This window comes from Budorcas taxicolor, chromosome 14 (genome assembly GCF_023091745.1).
Source record: "Budorcas taxicolor isolate Tak-1 chromosome 14, Takin1.1, whole genome shotgun sequence".
NCBI lineage: Eukaryota > Metazoa > Chordata > Mammalia > Artiodactyla > Bovidae > Budorcas > Budorcas taxicolor.
The window spans coordinates 44,679,870-44,695,680 of NC_068923.1; the positions used below are offsets into that span (position 1 = coordinate 44,679,870).

Here is a 15,811-nt window from a genome sequence, read left to right on the forward strand (position 1 = left end):
ATGAATTATATTGATTTTATCTCTGACTTCAGAGCTCATCTCTCTCTGCAAGCTGTGTCTCTTGCAATATTTCATGGACTAGTTTTATTTCCAAAAAAATCCTTTTAACCATTTTCTACTTGTAAGACTTACATTACTCTCTTTTCTTTAAGCCTGTTCTGTGGGTGTCATTTAGCCTTATTGTTTCTTGTAGTAAAATATTAATATTTTACATTGAGACAGCAGTGATATCCCTGGCTCCTAGTTGGACAATATTTTAAAATACAGTTAAATAAAATACATCTTCTTTACAGACTATGAAAGTCAACAAACACTAAATTTTATTAAAACTGAATACCTTCTGAAACTGTAACGTAAAATTTAAAAAAAAGAAAGGTATCCCTGACTACTGAAAGTCCTCATATCAAAACATGTATGTATATACTGGTGTGTATATACTGGCATGTATATCTGTGTGTGTGTGTGTAACCTTGAAATGTCTGATATAAGACTATTTACTTCTTTTAATAAATAAATCAAAATGAAGCAGAACTATATATAGTCATACAGATAAAGAATATTTATGACAACATGGTACAGAAACAATAATTGGAATTTTTAAAAGATCTAAAAGAAAATTTCTGCATTATTAAGACAGAATTACCCCCAGCTTTGTAACCTCAGGAAGTTCAGAAGTTTAATTCCTAAACAAAGGAACATAAGTCACAGTACCTAACTTTCAGTCTTAGCCTTGTCACTTATTTCACCTCTTTTTTTTCTGAACCTCATTTTCTTTAGTACCAGGACTGCCACTACATAGAGATGCTATGGGAAGCAAATGACGGGTAGGACTTTAAAATACAAAGCACCACAGGAGAGTAATGCATTATGCATCCTATGCTAAGTGAAGAAACAACACATCTCTATTTGGAAACCTATGTAATATATACAAGGAAAAGTATAAGCTTCTTAAGCCTGTGACAGCCCCACTGCAAATTAAAGAACGATCTGTGTTATCAAATTATACCTAAATAACAGCCAGGGGACAGTGAAATTTTCTGCTCAAGTGTATAAACCTCTGTAGAAAACGATCTGGCCATATGTAAAAAGGTTCTTAACGACATCCCTTAATATCACATCATTTCTAGGAGTCTTTCATTTATTTCATTATTCCTTGACCCAATCAATGCTTACTTACGAGCACTAACTCCAAGCCAGGAACTGTGTCAGACTTGGAGAAAAGTCACCAGAACAGAGGTACTCCCTTACCTCTCAGAGTTTAAAGTCTAGCACAGACAATAAGGTTTACAGTAAATAAATGTGTAAATACACATAAATACAATGAAGGAAGAACATAGCACGTATGAAAGGAGACCTGACTTAGAGAGGCCAGGGCAGAACTCACTAAGAAGGTAACACCGAAAGCAGAAATGACTTGGGCAATGAAGGAAAGAGCGTTCTAGACAAAGGACACAGCTTGTGCGAATGCTCTGACGAGAAAATAATGTAGGATATTCTAGAAATGGAAAGAATGCCAGTGTGACTGCAGCACGGGAAGAGGAAATCTGATGATGAGGCTGGAGGCAGGTGGAGCCGACCACGCATGGTATTCGGACCCTCGGGTTGTGTTAGGTTTCACCACAGCTGCAAAATCAGTGAATAGCTTTAAGGAAGAAGGTGACAGTTCATTTGTATTTTAAACATTCTGTGCTCTGTAAATGGGTAAGAGAAGCACAAAAGTAGACACAGACACCAGCCAGGAGAACACTCCAGCATTAAGAGTGAGAAATGAAGGACACTGTCTGAAAAGTAACGACAGTAGAAATGGCAGGGAGAGGAAAGGTTCTCAATTCCAGCTCAGAGGAAGAAACAAATGACACCTAATCCAGAGAAGAGATCATGAAAGCTCTTTACGAAGAATTCCCAATAACATGGGAAAACACTCATGTGAGAAACAGCAAGTTACAAGATTCTATACACAGTAGAATCACAACTGTTTAACAAGAGGAAAAGTAGTATGTAAATATAGTAAGAGAAATGTTCTGAGTGGCTGAATTATGACTGCTTCCTTATTCTTTTTTTTTTTCATCCTCCACCTCCTGTCTGCCAAAAACATTTGCAAACAAAACAAAGGTATAAGATTATTCAAAACAGAACAAAAACTTGGTTTGTAATTTATTTCATAATAAGTGCTCTTAATTTCAATCTCATTTCCTATATTACGGTAAAAGAGAGGCTGGTGATACTTCACTATTTCTTCTAACATTCTCTCCCCAAATTCCCACTCTGAGCCTGTAACTCTCCATCAACTTTTAGAAGTATCACGATCACGCAGACCTTAAAGCAAGGGTAGAACTATAACATATTAGAGCTGAAATATCATCATCTTTTACTACCCACACAAATGCAGTTAATGTCTGAAGAACTCAAGTGATAACCTTTAACCTCCACAGACCATCTAACTGCACTGTCTCAAAAATGGACATGTACTTGACCCATTTTTCCTTCTCTAGGAAAAATTCCCACTTTCCTTAACTAGACTCCCGTCCACTTCCCTATAACTCTTATGATGCACTGCTTACTCATTCTGGAATTTAAAGAAAGGACAGGAAAAAAGCATAGGAAAATGAAGAAGAAATGGAAAATCAAATTATAAAGAAGCAGTAAGTACCATTCTTACTAGATCTATAAACATAAAAGAAAGCTCCCTTTTGTTCCCAGTGCTACTTTCTGGGCCCCAGGAGCACTCAGAACCCTCAGATTAGCCCTTGGGCCATAGGCATTGGAAGACAGCAAGAGGCTCAAGGTCACTTTGAGATGTCAGGGAACTCTAGAGATCTAAAGAGAGCTCAGAGAAAACCAGGCCAGAGATTAATTCTCCCAAACCTTTCTATTCTTAAGGTCACACACCTATCAATTACTAATCATGCATACCTAAATAATACGGCTCTCACTTCTGGGTCTCTACTAATGGGCTGTATCACCATACTGCTTTAACTTAAAAATATGCTGAATAGCAGTATATATAAATGTATATACTGCAACCGAAAGTCGTTAATAACTCTTACCTTAAACATGGGTCTCACATGCTCCAAATGTGTTGCACTCGTAAAAGGTGCCTGAACGTGGCTCACAGCCTCCATGAGAGCTTTAGCGGTCTTGGCCATCTGTTCCATCTCTAAGTTATACAGGAGTCTTCTTTGTTTTTCACTGGCTACGTCTGAAACAGCAAACACTATTAGCATTTAATATATAAAGCCTTTAAGAATGATATTTTGATGTTTCAGCATAAAATCATCAACCAATGAATACTAATTCAAAATGGTCCTAAGAAGCCAGATGCAAAGGCCATATAACATATGATTCCATTTAGATGAAATATCCAGAGTAGTAAATCCATAAAAGAGAAAGCAGACTGGTGCCAGCCAGAGGCTGAGGAAAGGCAGGGAACATAGAAGAACTGCTTAATGGATATGGGGTTTTATTGGGAGTGATGAAGTATTTTGGAACTATATCAAGGTGGTGATTGCACAACACTCTGAAGGTACTAAATACCAGTAACTGTTCACTTCAAACAGCTCATCTTGCGTTATATGAATTTCACCTCAAAAATGGGGAAAAAAAATATCCTCAACTAGGCTCCAGGGATATGCAGGAAATCTATGCAAAGGGAAAAGAGTCGGCACGAATCTGTCACACTGACAGCGCCAGGGAAACAGCCTAATCAAGGGCTAGGAGAACAGACAAGGGGCCATGGTTCACCTGTGTGACTTGAGGGGTCTCCTGAGTTAACAAGAAAACAGAGGCCTCACACGCAGGATGACTGTAGAATGTCAGCCCACTGCCACCCGCTTCCCACACCCAGCTCTCTCAATGACTTCCTCACTGTACACAGAGCAGGCCAGAGAAAGAGGGATAGGAAGATGTCATTATGTGGGTACGAAAAAGAAAATGAAATCAGATAACTGGCATCTACTCAGGTGTAAAAATGAAATCCTGATCAATACACTTTACAGTTTTTCTTTTCCTTTTTTTTAAAAAATTTTTTTTTCTTTTTAATGTATTTTTTTAAATTTTTATTTTTACTTTATTTTACTTTACAATACTGTATTGGTTTTGCCATATATTGACATGAATCCACCACAGGTGTACATGCATTCCCAAACATGAACCCCCCTCCCACCTCCCTCCCCATAACATCTCTCTGGGTCATCACCGTGCACCAGCCCCAAGCATGCTGTACCCTGCGTCGGACATAGACTGGCGATTTGATTCTTACATGATAGTATACATGTTTCAATGCCATTCTCCCAAATCATCCCACCCTCTCCCTCTCCCTCTGAGTCCAAAAGTCCGTTATACACATCTGTGTCTCTTTTGCTGTCTTGCAAACAGGGTCGTCATTGCCATCTTTCTAAATTCCATATATATGTGTTAGTATACTGTATTGGTGTTTTTCTTTCTGGCTTACTTCACTCTGTATAATCAGCTCCAGTTTCATCCATCTCATCAGAACTGATTCAAATGTATTCTTTTTAATAGCTGAGTAATACTCCATTGTGCATATGTACCACAGCTTTCTTATCCAGTTTTTCAAGTAGAAGAGGATGACGCTACCCTGTGAACTGCCGGCTGGTGCTGGACTGCAGTAAGGGCCAAGGACGCCGACTTCTGGGCCAGCCTTTGCCACTCGTCAGGGTTTAGGCACAGGGATTTAATGAAGGCTTTCGCACTGCACCTAGCTTCTCTGATTCTAGGTGTCCTAATCTCTCTGCACTTTTGATTCCTTGTCTACAAAATGGAGGAGAACTTACTAACACTCCTCAGGCCCACTCCTCTGCTCCCCAAAGAGAAGGCCACTTACACTCCACTATCACTCCTAACATTATCTCCAGAGCCTCTGACTTCCACCCTGTAATTCTTCATCAACGCCTAGAAACACATATCACACAGGCCTTCTGGACTCTCTCCTGTCAACAGCCATAGTCTATGGGGTCGCAAAGAGTCGGACACGACTTAGCAACTGAACACCAGTAACCTTTCAGCAGCATTTTGCTGCTACAATCTGTTCTTGTTGATGAAGCTTGAGATTTCATTTCCAAGTGGAAGCTGCTCAGAAAGGCAGGAGCTCTCCTTCTGTATTCCTGGGCCCCTACCCTAACCTCACGCCTGTAGCCCGATTTTAGCTCTACTTGAATCACCACTGTCTACACATACAGAATGTTGAGAATGGAGCCAGGCACAGGTCGCTCCTGAGGCTGGTCAGATCTAGGAAGGCCAGAGTGATATAATTTGTGGTGCATGTCAAGTAGTGATTTCCAACCTCCTGAGCTCCCCCATGATCCTAACCTTCCCCATCTCCTTGAATCACCCCTACTTCTAGCTTCTGTTAACGTGTAATGATAGGTGAACCAATGGAAATAAGTTGCTTGTAGACAACAAGGAGGCAGAAGAAAGAAGAGCTGAAGTCTGACCACTGGCGCTGCCTAACCAATCTGCCTGCTCTCCAAGTCCAGGCTGAGGTTAACTGCCTCGTGGACAAGTGTATACTCACGCACGCTAATTCACGCGTGGTATGTAGCATTTCCCATTTCTCATTGGTCAGTGCTATCTTTCTTCAGGATATGGAGAAAGACATAATCAGATCATCAAACAATGTATTATAATACTTTTCATTAGAATAAGTGATACTTGGTCTACTCTAACTTAACTTTTTAAGAACTGTATTTTTTCCTCCTAAACAACCAGGATTCAGTTGATCTGGACACTTACTCTGTTTACTTGACTTTGCAGGGATTGTCAGCTCCTTCGTTTCTTTCATTGATATCTTTTTTCCAGCTATTTCATTATAGATGGCTGACAGATACTCTTCAGGGAGATCTTTACTGTCATTGATGCCTCTATTCATCTTAATGTACTGTTCCTTGGTCATTTTATTTTTAACCTAGAAATGAACAACTGTTATAATTCTTAAAAATGAACAGAAAAATACTCATATAAGAGAATTTATAAATACTTTGAGACAGAAAGTGGAAAATACTAAACAAGGCAGACGTGAAAGTGAAAAAAAGAAAGTCACAGAAAATGAGGACAATGTAGCAAAGACCCAGGTGGGCAATATGCTAATTCACCTTGCTGTGATGTCCCCGAGTGATCTGTCGACAAGAAAACAGGCAGATGGAATAATGAAATTGTTTCTGCCCAAGGTTTAAGAGTTCTAGCCAGAGTCTTTAAAAAAGGATCATGACAATCATTAGAAACTTATGCTACCAAAAAGATTCAGATCTTCATTCAAAAGAACATAAGTGTGTTTGCTAATGATTTGAGAACTGATTTTATGTAACAGTGGATATGAGAATAATAAGAGCTGAAATTTATTTAAAATCAGATAACAACCTTGCTGACTGAATCAGTGTGGTTAACTGAATGCTAGGTGATGTGGGCAAAGTATTCTTTGAACTTTTCATCTTCTTGTTTAAGAGTACACACAACAGTACCATCATGCCATATACCATGGCAAGTCTGTGGAGAATAAATCTGTCGTATGTAAGATGGTGGCCCTGCCGCTGGACTTGGTAACTAGCACAACCAAAACTTTTCTGCCCATGGATAAAACCCAGAAGTCATGACATCTCTGTATTTACTTATTAGTTAAATATATTCCTACCACTTTCCACAAAGAATTTAAGGCACCTCTAAAGATAAGGGTCTTGTAAATTTCTAAGAAGGTACACAGAATAACAATCAACATCAGAAGTAAATCATCAGAAGTTTGCAAAAATAACTACAGAGAAACCAGAAGGTCCAGAAGACATAATAACTGGGATACAAACATTTAACTAGTTTTGTGTTTGTGCGCGCTCAGTCGTGTCTGACTCTTTGCGACCCCATGGACTGTAGCCCACTAGGCTCCTCTGTCCGTGGAATTCTCCAGGCAAGAATACTGGAGTGGGTTGCTGTGCCCTCCTCCAGGGGATCTTCCTGACCCAGGGATCAAACCCGCCTCTCTTACGACTCCTACACTGGCAGACGGGTTCTTTACCACTGCACCACCTGTTCTGACTACTCTGCAAACACATCTTTCTAGAATGTCAGAAAAGATGAAAGGAGCAGTTTTCCTACAAAAAAGTAAAAAGGTTACCATAAAAGTTTTCAAATGTAATCATTATTACTCAAGGGAAAAACACTCTAATATACTAAAACTTTAAAAACTTGAGTTAAGGCACTTAAAAAACATTAAAAGAAAGCCATTTCACCTAAATTTCTAATGAGTACTAAAAAAGCAATGACCCAGGGACATAAAAATAAATGACCACATAAGTGCTTCCAGTAAGAGGCTACAAGAAGATTAACATCACTGGAAATTCTCAACATGGTACAATATTTTAACATCATACCAACGAGAGACAGAGATAGACACAAAACAAATCTTGGCAGAAAATCTGAAGTAGCAATAAAGTATATTTGTGGATCTAGGTTGGGAGGGAGGGGAAGGAGTTCCCAGCACGTTAGAGAAGAGAACACATCAGTTTCAGGTACAGAAAATAAAAACACATTGCTCAAATGGAACATTTCTGCCACAGTAGGGTTCTGGGAGTAGTGTTAAACATAATCCTACTTTTCTTCTCCGGCTCATCTTTTATGGAACACTTTACTCTTGACGTTTATTTTCATGTGCTTAAACTAAGCTGTGCCTAATTAAGTTTTAATGCTTAAACCTCTTCAAGCCAATTGTTACCACTGATGAAAATGAATAAACAAAAAAATTTAATATGTTTTAAATATATCTCAAAATTTAAAAACTGATTCACACTATATATCAAAGGTAGTCTAACTATAAATGTTCTAGTTAGCAAAGGAACATAAATGACTTGTGAAATTCACTTGTATTTTAACTCTGAAAACAATTAAGAATGCGGAGAATTAGTTTTAAGAAAATTCTTTAAAGTTACTTGTGTTATTTAAATAAAAAGCTACCATTTGTTATAGTTCATCTAGTCCTGCATCATAAATTACATGGGGTCCTGATTACGGGGTTCAATTTTCTAATAAGCCACCTATCCTCACAGGGACTCCTAAGCTGTCTGAGAGCCGGCAGGCTGAATGGGAGCAAGGACACCAGCCTGACACAGAGCAGCATCTCAGAGGCAGTAAGCACTGCTGGAGTGGGACTCCAGGCACATGCGCAGTGACAGCAACAGGGCCACAAAGATATGACACTGATTTCAAGAGAATGCTCCCTAACTGGTATGTGTCCAGAAATTTTTAACAATGTGGAAACTGTGAAAGAACATTCAAGGAAGTTTTAGAAGAAAATAACCTACACGAGAGTGTACATATATAAGAATGTATGAGGAATCTAAAACATGGCACAAATGAACTCATCTACAAAACAGAAAGACTCAACAGACCTAGAGAAGAGACTTGTGGTTGCCAAGGGGAAGCGAAGAGAGGAAGAAGGAAGAACTGGGAGTATGTGATTAGCAGATGTAAATTATTATATAGAGGATGGATAAACAACAAGGTTGTACTATACAGAACAGGGGATTATATTCAATATCCTAGGATAAACCATAATCGATAAGAGTATTAAAAAAAGAATGTCTATGTGTATGACTGGGGCTTCCCTGGTGGCTCAGATGGTAAAGAATCTGCCTGCAACGTGGGAGATGTGGGTTCTATTCCTAGGTAGGGAAGATCCCTTGGAGATGGGAATGGCAACCCACACCAGTATTCTTGCCCGGAGAATCCCATGGACAGAGAAGCCTGGAGGGCTAAAGTCCACGGGGTTGCAAAGAGCCAGACACGACCGAGCAACTATCACTTTCACATGGGTATAACTCAGTCACTTTGCTGTATAGCAGAGACTGGCACAACACTGTAAATCAACTACAATAAAAAAGAAAATTAAGAAGATATGACACAGGTGCGTATAACATTATAATTCATTAACAGAACAAAATCTGTTACAAGCATGACCTTCTAAAAACAAAGGGAGGCAGTGTAAATGTAAAGTTACTTTTGGTTTAGAGTGAAAAACCTGACAGAAAATTCTTGATATGAAAATATTCAAATAAGTCTTTATCTGTAGACTGCTTTATAAAACCATGGAAAAAAGTGTCATGCTAGATAATGCAAGCCCTGGAAGTGAGTTGCTTCTACAATACTGCCAGTAGCAAACCACAGACAAATTTTAAATGATTAAAATCTTACATGTGGTCAATATTTTCTGTATCAATGCTGCCTTAAACATCTCAAAATACATTTCCAAAAAATTCCTATAAAGTTTAATCTCAAACTTTACAATTTGTCCAGTTCATCTCAACTTATAATAAGTATATAGTTTATTTCTTCTCTTAAGAGCAACAGGTATCATTAGGAGCTCATCTCTAAGAAGCATTAAATTCTTGCAAATAGGTTTATTTATAAAGATAATTTTTCCCAAGTTTTTGGAAACTAAACCTAAAACCTTAAAAATAATGTTTTTATTAGTGGCTATCAGAAATCAAGTGACAGACAGTTCCTTAATATTTAAGAAGGAATTACAATTTTATGAAGCAAATGAAATTCAAACATTTCTTGGATGTCTGATATTTTAAAATTATGGTTAATACCATACCTGTGGACTGTGAAGATCTGTGGTCAGCATGATAATTGAATAAGCCAAAACATAAGCAGTATCCGCACTAGCAAAAAGGGTTTGTCTGGAAAAAGAAAAGTGTCATGATATAAACTTATACTGTTTACATGCGTCATTTAAATAACTTACCTCTAACCCCATATCACTTTTCATTTTCTCTCTCAAGATTTATGTTCTATCTCATAACACTTTATGGAACTGTCTCATCACTTCCAGGTCGCAGACAATCTAAGTTCCCTGGGGCACGGGGTTATGGATCACCCAAGGCTCCCAGAAGAGGGTCTGGATACAGCCAGCAATCAATAAGCAAACATTTGAGTCTGAATCCTGCTTACCCTTGGTTGCATTCTAGATATCTTGCAGCAAATTTTTCCATTAATCGATCAATTTTCTGAGCTTCCCCTGGAAGACGGAATCCCTCCAGAAACATACGAAGGGCTGAAACAAAATCTTTTCCTGAAAAGTCATGTTGGTCCACATAAGCATACATGACTTCTTTGTTAAATTTATCATTATCTCCCAGGAATTCACCCACTTGAGTCTGAAGAATAAAAGACAGAAATTGATATCCTAGTGGAACGTTACATTTCCCACACACCCAATTTTTTAATAAGCAGAGAAGACCATAAGATCCACAGTTAACTAGTCCAGTAACCACAGGGTTAATTAACTATTTTGAATGTGAAGTTAAACATACCAAATGCATTAAAAAACAAAAATCAAAATATTTTTTGAGTATAGAAAATTAAAAAGCAAAATTAAGAACAGCTAGCTTATTTTTACATACTTAGGAGGGCATTTGAAAGGGGCAGCAACACATATTATTATTAACTTAAAAAGAAATCCTATAAAAAAGGCTAGGATGAAGTAACATGATGTTCTTACTGAGTCTAATCTTTCCTCTTGGTGTAAGAACTGGGCAATGTCTTCAGGGGTGGTGCCAAGCATCCCTTGTTCTTGAAGATACTGGATTCCTCTCTTTGGTTTCTTAGTAAATCTGGATGATGTTAAAGTTAAAAGGAACATTAGAAACAGAAAACCATTCATATTCCCTGAAAAGATCTAAAACTACAGTAAACTAGCTTTCCAGCACTTTACTTAAAATAATCAATGAACAAATGCACAAAAAATAATACATTATACAAAGTTTTATTTTTTCTTCTTAGACAAGAATCTCAAATGGAGGGCAATCTTTATCATTGATACAGATCATTTCACATGTTATGTGAGATAAGGCCCTTAAGTAGATGAACTCTGAGTAAGGATATGAATACTAAATATCTCATGCTTTTAATATAGAGTCTCCCTAAGTGCTCATGGAGAAGGCAATGGCACCCCACTCCAGTACTCTTGCCTAGAAAATCCCATGGACGAAGGAGCCTGGTGGGCTGCAGTCCATGGGGTCGCTAAGGAGTCGGACACAGCTGAGCAACTTCACTTTCACGCAAAAGAGAAGGAAGGCAACCCACTCCAGTGTTCTTGCCTTGAGAATCCCAGGGACAGCAGAGCCTGGTGGGCTGCCGTCTCTGGGGTTGCACAGAGTTGGACACGACTGAAGCGACTTTAGCAGAAGCAAATGCTCAAGAAATCTTGGCTCATTTTCCTTTTCTTCAATGATTAATTCTAAGTTTCCTGCTTTTAAAACACACAACTGGAATTTTGGTGACTGTTTTAACTATAACCTGATGGCATTATTTCCTTTATAAAAAAAAAATTTATACACCCAGTGTTTTCAAAATAAACGTCACACTGATTAGACAGACATACAAAAAAACCTTCCTACATACAGTTTGTTCCTCTCTCATCCACCTCCATGCACCTCCTTCTCATTCCCTAAACAAAAAGCATTTACAGAGTCTTATTTCCTCCACATGCCCTTGTGCTCCAGTCACTGGAGAATTCTCCTTCATGGCTTAATATCTAAGTCAAGTGTCACCTCTCTGTTTCTAAATCATTTCCTTTCTCCCTTCATTGGTCCAATAATTAGTTTGGGGCCCCATCAACTGGGTATTGCAAGAGTTCCTAACTGGTCTCCCTATCTCGCGTTTTGCTCACATTCCAATAATTTCTTATAGCTGCTGGCAAAGCCATGTGTTGAAAACAGAAATCTGTCACTGCTGGACATCTGGCTTAAAATCCTTCAATAGCATACCAACGCCGAGAACAAGACAAAACCTCCTTTACACGGAGAAAAGAGGCCCCTGTAATCTGGATATAAGCATCTGAATGCAGAGTTCCAAAGAATAGCAAGAAAAGATAAGAAAGCCTTCTTCAGCGATCAATGCAAAGAAATAGAGGAAAACAACAGAATGGGAAAGACTAGAGATCTCTTCAAGAAAATTAGAGATACCAAGGGAACATTTCATGCAAAGATGGGCACAATAAAGGACAGAAATGGTATGGACCTAACAGGAGCAGAAGATATTAAGAAGAGGTGGCAAGAATACACAGAAGAACTGTACAGAAAAGATCTTCACGACCCAGATAATCATGATGATGTGATCACTAATCTAGAGCCAGACATCTTGGAATGTGAAGTCAAGTGGGCCTTAGAAAGCATCACTACGAACAAAGCTAGTGGAGGTGATAGAATTTCAGTTGAGCTGTTTCAAATCCTGAAAGATGATGCTGTGAAAGTGCTGCACTCAATATGCCAGCAAATTTGGAAAACTCAGCAGTGGCCACAGCACCGGTAAAGGTCAGTTTCCATTCCAATCCCAAAGAAAGGCAATGCCAAAGAATGCTCAAACTACCGCACAATTGCACTCATCTCACATGCTAGTAAATTAATGCTCAAAATTCTCCAAGCCAGGCTTCAGCAATACGTGAACCGTGAACTCCCTGATGTTCAAGCTGGTTTTAGAAAAGGCAGAGGAACCAGAGATCAAATTGCCAACATCCGCGGGATCATGGAAAAAGCAAGAGAGTTCCAGAAAAACATCTATTTCTGCTTTATTGACTAAGCGAAAGCCTTTGACTGTGTGGATCACAATAAACTGTGGAAAATTCTGATAGACATGGGAATTACCAGACCACCTAACCTACTTCTTGAGAAATCTGTATGCAGGTCAGGAAGCAACAGTTAGAACTGGACATGGAACAACAGACTGGTTCCAAATAGGAAAAGGAGTACATCAAGGCTATATATTGTCACCCTGTTTATTTAACTTATATGCAGAGTACATCATGAGAAACACTGGGCTGGAAGAAGCACAAGCTGGAATCAAGATTGCTGGGAGAAATATCAATAACCTCAGATATGCAGATGACACCACCCTTATGGCAGAAAGTGAAGAGGAGCTAAAAAGCCTCTTGATGAAAGTGAAAGAGGAGAGTGAAAAAGTTGTCTTAAAGTTCAACATTCAGAAAACGAAGATCATGGCATCCAGGCCCATCACTTCACGGGAATGGATGGGGAAACAGTGGAAACAGTGTCAAACTTTATTTTGGGGGGCTCCAAAATCACTGCAGATGGTGACTGCAGCCATGAAATTAAAAGTCACTTACTCCTTGGAAGAAAAGTTATGACCAACCTAGATAGCATATTCAAAAGCAGAGACATTACTTTGCTGACCAAGGTCCGTCTAGTCAAGGCTATGGTTTTTCCAGTGGTCATGTATGGATGTGAGAGTTGGACTGAGAAGAAGGCTGAGTGCCAAAGAATTGATGCTTTTGAACTGTGGTGTTGGAGAAGACTCTTGAGAGTCCCTTGGACTGCAAGGAGATCCAACCAGTCCATTCTGAAGGAGATCAACCCTGGGATTTCTTTGGTGGGAATGATGCTAAAGCTGAAGCTCCAGTACTTTGGCCACCTCATGCGAAGAGTTGACTCATTGGAAAAGACTTTGATGCTGGGAGGGATTGGGGGCAGGAGGAGAAGGGGACGACTGAGGATGAGATGGCTGGATGGCATCACGGATTCGATGGACGTGAGTCTGGGTGAACTCCGGGAGATGGTGATGGACAGGGAGGCCTGGCGTGCTGCAGTTCATGGGGTCACAAAGAGTCGGACACGACTGAGCGACTGAACTGAACTGAACTGTAATCTGGATCCAACTCAATGCTCTCATGTCACCTCCTGCTGTGCTTAACCACAGTCCTCAAACGTCCTCCTGTCCCTCTGCCAGTGCCATTCTGTCTGAAATGTCCTCCCCTGCTTGTCCTCCCAACACGCCCCTATCAATTCCTAATTAAACTGTCACATACATAAATCAAAATCAAGCATTCTTCCCAGAGATAAACACAACCTCTGCTCTTGAGAAGCTCTCACTCTAAGGGAAAAAAATTTAACTGTAATAGTAAAAATTATTTTAAAATTTTTATAAATTAAGAAAACATGTAACAGTGAAAAATGCAACAAATAACGTATTATTGAGAAGACAGCATAGCAGAGGAGGTGACTGGCTAAGAGAGATGACCGTGATCGAGTTCCTGGGAAGGCAACTGTGGAGCTGAGCTTTGATGAATGCTTACAACTCTCATGAACAGTCAGAAAAATCATGCTAGAGAGGAAGAGGTCATACAAATACACAAAAGCATAAAACAGCATGATATTAAATAGCTCTGCATTGTTGGAAAAATCAGGTGAGATGAAGACGTACCTAAGAGACCAGCAGATTTAAATCATGAGGGTATTATGTGCTATTAGAAAAAGCTGCAGCTTTATCCTCTGTAAGAGGGAGAGAGGAGGGAAACAGAAGCAGATTTCATTCAAAGAAAGATGACTCCAGCTAAGTGTAAGAAAACATGAGAGAATAAATAAGACCAACGAAAGGCAAGCCAACTAAAACAGTTTACTACTCAAGGCACGAAATGGTGATGGCATGACTTGAGAAAGCAACTGTGGGGAGATAAAGACAATAAACTGTGGAAATATTCTGGAAGTAGAATCAACTGGATTTAGTGAAAAATCAGATCAACTGAGGAAATCTAAGGTAACTCCTGCGATTCTAGCTCATAACTTACTAACATGCTGGGGTTACTATTCTGAATGGGAAACAATAGGGTTTTGTGTTTGTCATTTGCTTTGGGTTGTACCGGGGAGTTGATTATGGAGACTGATAAATATGGTTATGGACATGCCGAGTGTGAGAAGTTATGCAGTGTCCAGGGGAGAGATGTCCAATGGGCAATTAGAGAAGAGTCTGGAGTTCAGTAGAATTTCTATGGGAAAATAACACTTGAGGGTTGTGAGATGTTAGCACACAGTAGTTGAAGTCATGAGGGACAGACACTGGAAATGTTAAGACATGTGGTCTGGATGAAGAGCCCATACCAAGACTGAGATGGCATGGTCAGCAGGCAGGAGGGACCAGACAGAGCGGTGTCATGAAAGGAAGAGCTGAGGAAGAGTACCTTGCGAGCACATTGTGCTCACTGAAGTGTGAAGCAGAACGCAAGCACAGTGGCTAGGAGGAGAACTGGAGGCAGGGGACATGTCCACTCAGGGGCCCAGTGAGTGCTCCCTCACTCCTGAGTATTAATACTTCAAAATGAATTTTCCTACCTTGGCATAACTCTGTACACATTTCACTATGGACATCACTCAGTACTAGTAGAAAATATATTTTGCCCATACTTGGACTGTAATATCGAATATAAGGATAACCTCAGATATGCAGATGACACCACCCTTATGGCAGAAAGTGAAGAAGAACTAAAAAGCCTCTTGATGAAAGTCAAAGAGGAGAGTGAAAAAGTTGGCTTAAAGCTCGACATTCAGAAAACGAAGATCATGGCATCTGGTCCCATCACTTCATGGCAAATAAGATGGGGAAACTGGCTGACTTTATTCTTTGGGGCTCCAAAATCACTGCAGATGGTAATTACAGCCGTATAATTAAAAGACACTTACTCCTTGAAAGGACAGTTATGACCAACCTGGACAGCATAATAAAAAGCAGAGACATTACTTTGCCAACAAAGGTCTGTCTAGTCAAGGCTATGGTTTTTCCAGTAGTCATGTATGGATATGAGAGTTGGACTATAAAGAAAGCTGAGCACTAAGGAATTGATGCTTTTGAACTGTGGTGTTGGAGAAGACTCTTGAATCCCTTCAACTGCAAGGAGATCCAACCAGCCCATTCTAAAGGAGATCAGTCCTGGGTGTTCATTGGAAGGACTGATGTTGAAGGTGAAACTCCAATACTTGGTGGCCACCTGATGCGAAGAGCTGACTCATTTGAAAAGACC

General features: G+C 39.5%; 1 protein-coding gene across 1 annotated transcript in view; it reads right to left on the reverse strand.

The window, feature by feature from the left end:
• Positions 1-15,811, reverse strand: part of ARFGEF1 (ADP ribosylation factor guanine nucleotide exchange factor 1) — a 135,171-nt gene that overhangs the window by 34,089 nt on the left and 85,271 nt on the right. Inside the window, exons 15-19 of the mRNA XM_052651913.1 lie at positions 10,505-10,616; positions 9,955-10,160; positions 9,599-9,683; positions 5,752-5,923; positions 3,048-3,199 (exon numbers count right to left, since the gene is read on the reverse strand). Coding sequence (XP_052507873.1) covers positions 3,048-3,199; positions 5,752-5,923; positions 9,599-9,683; positions 9,955-10,160; positions 10,505-10,616 — 727 coding nt within the window. The remainder of the gene's footprint in view (positions 1-3,047; positions 3,200-5,751; positions 5,924-9,598; positions 9,684-9,954; positions 10,161-10,504; positions 10,617-15,811) is intronic.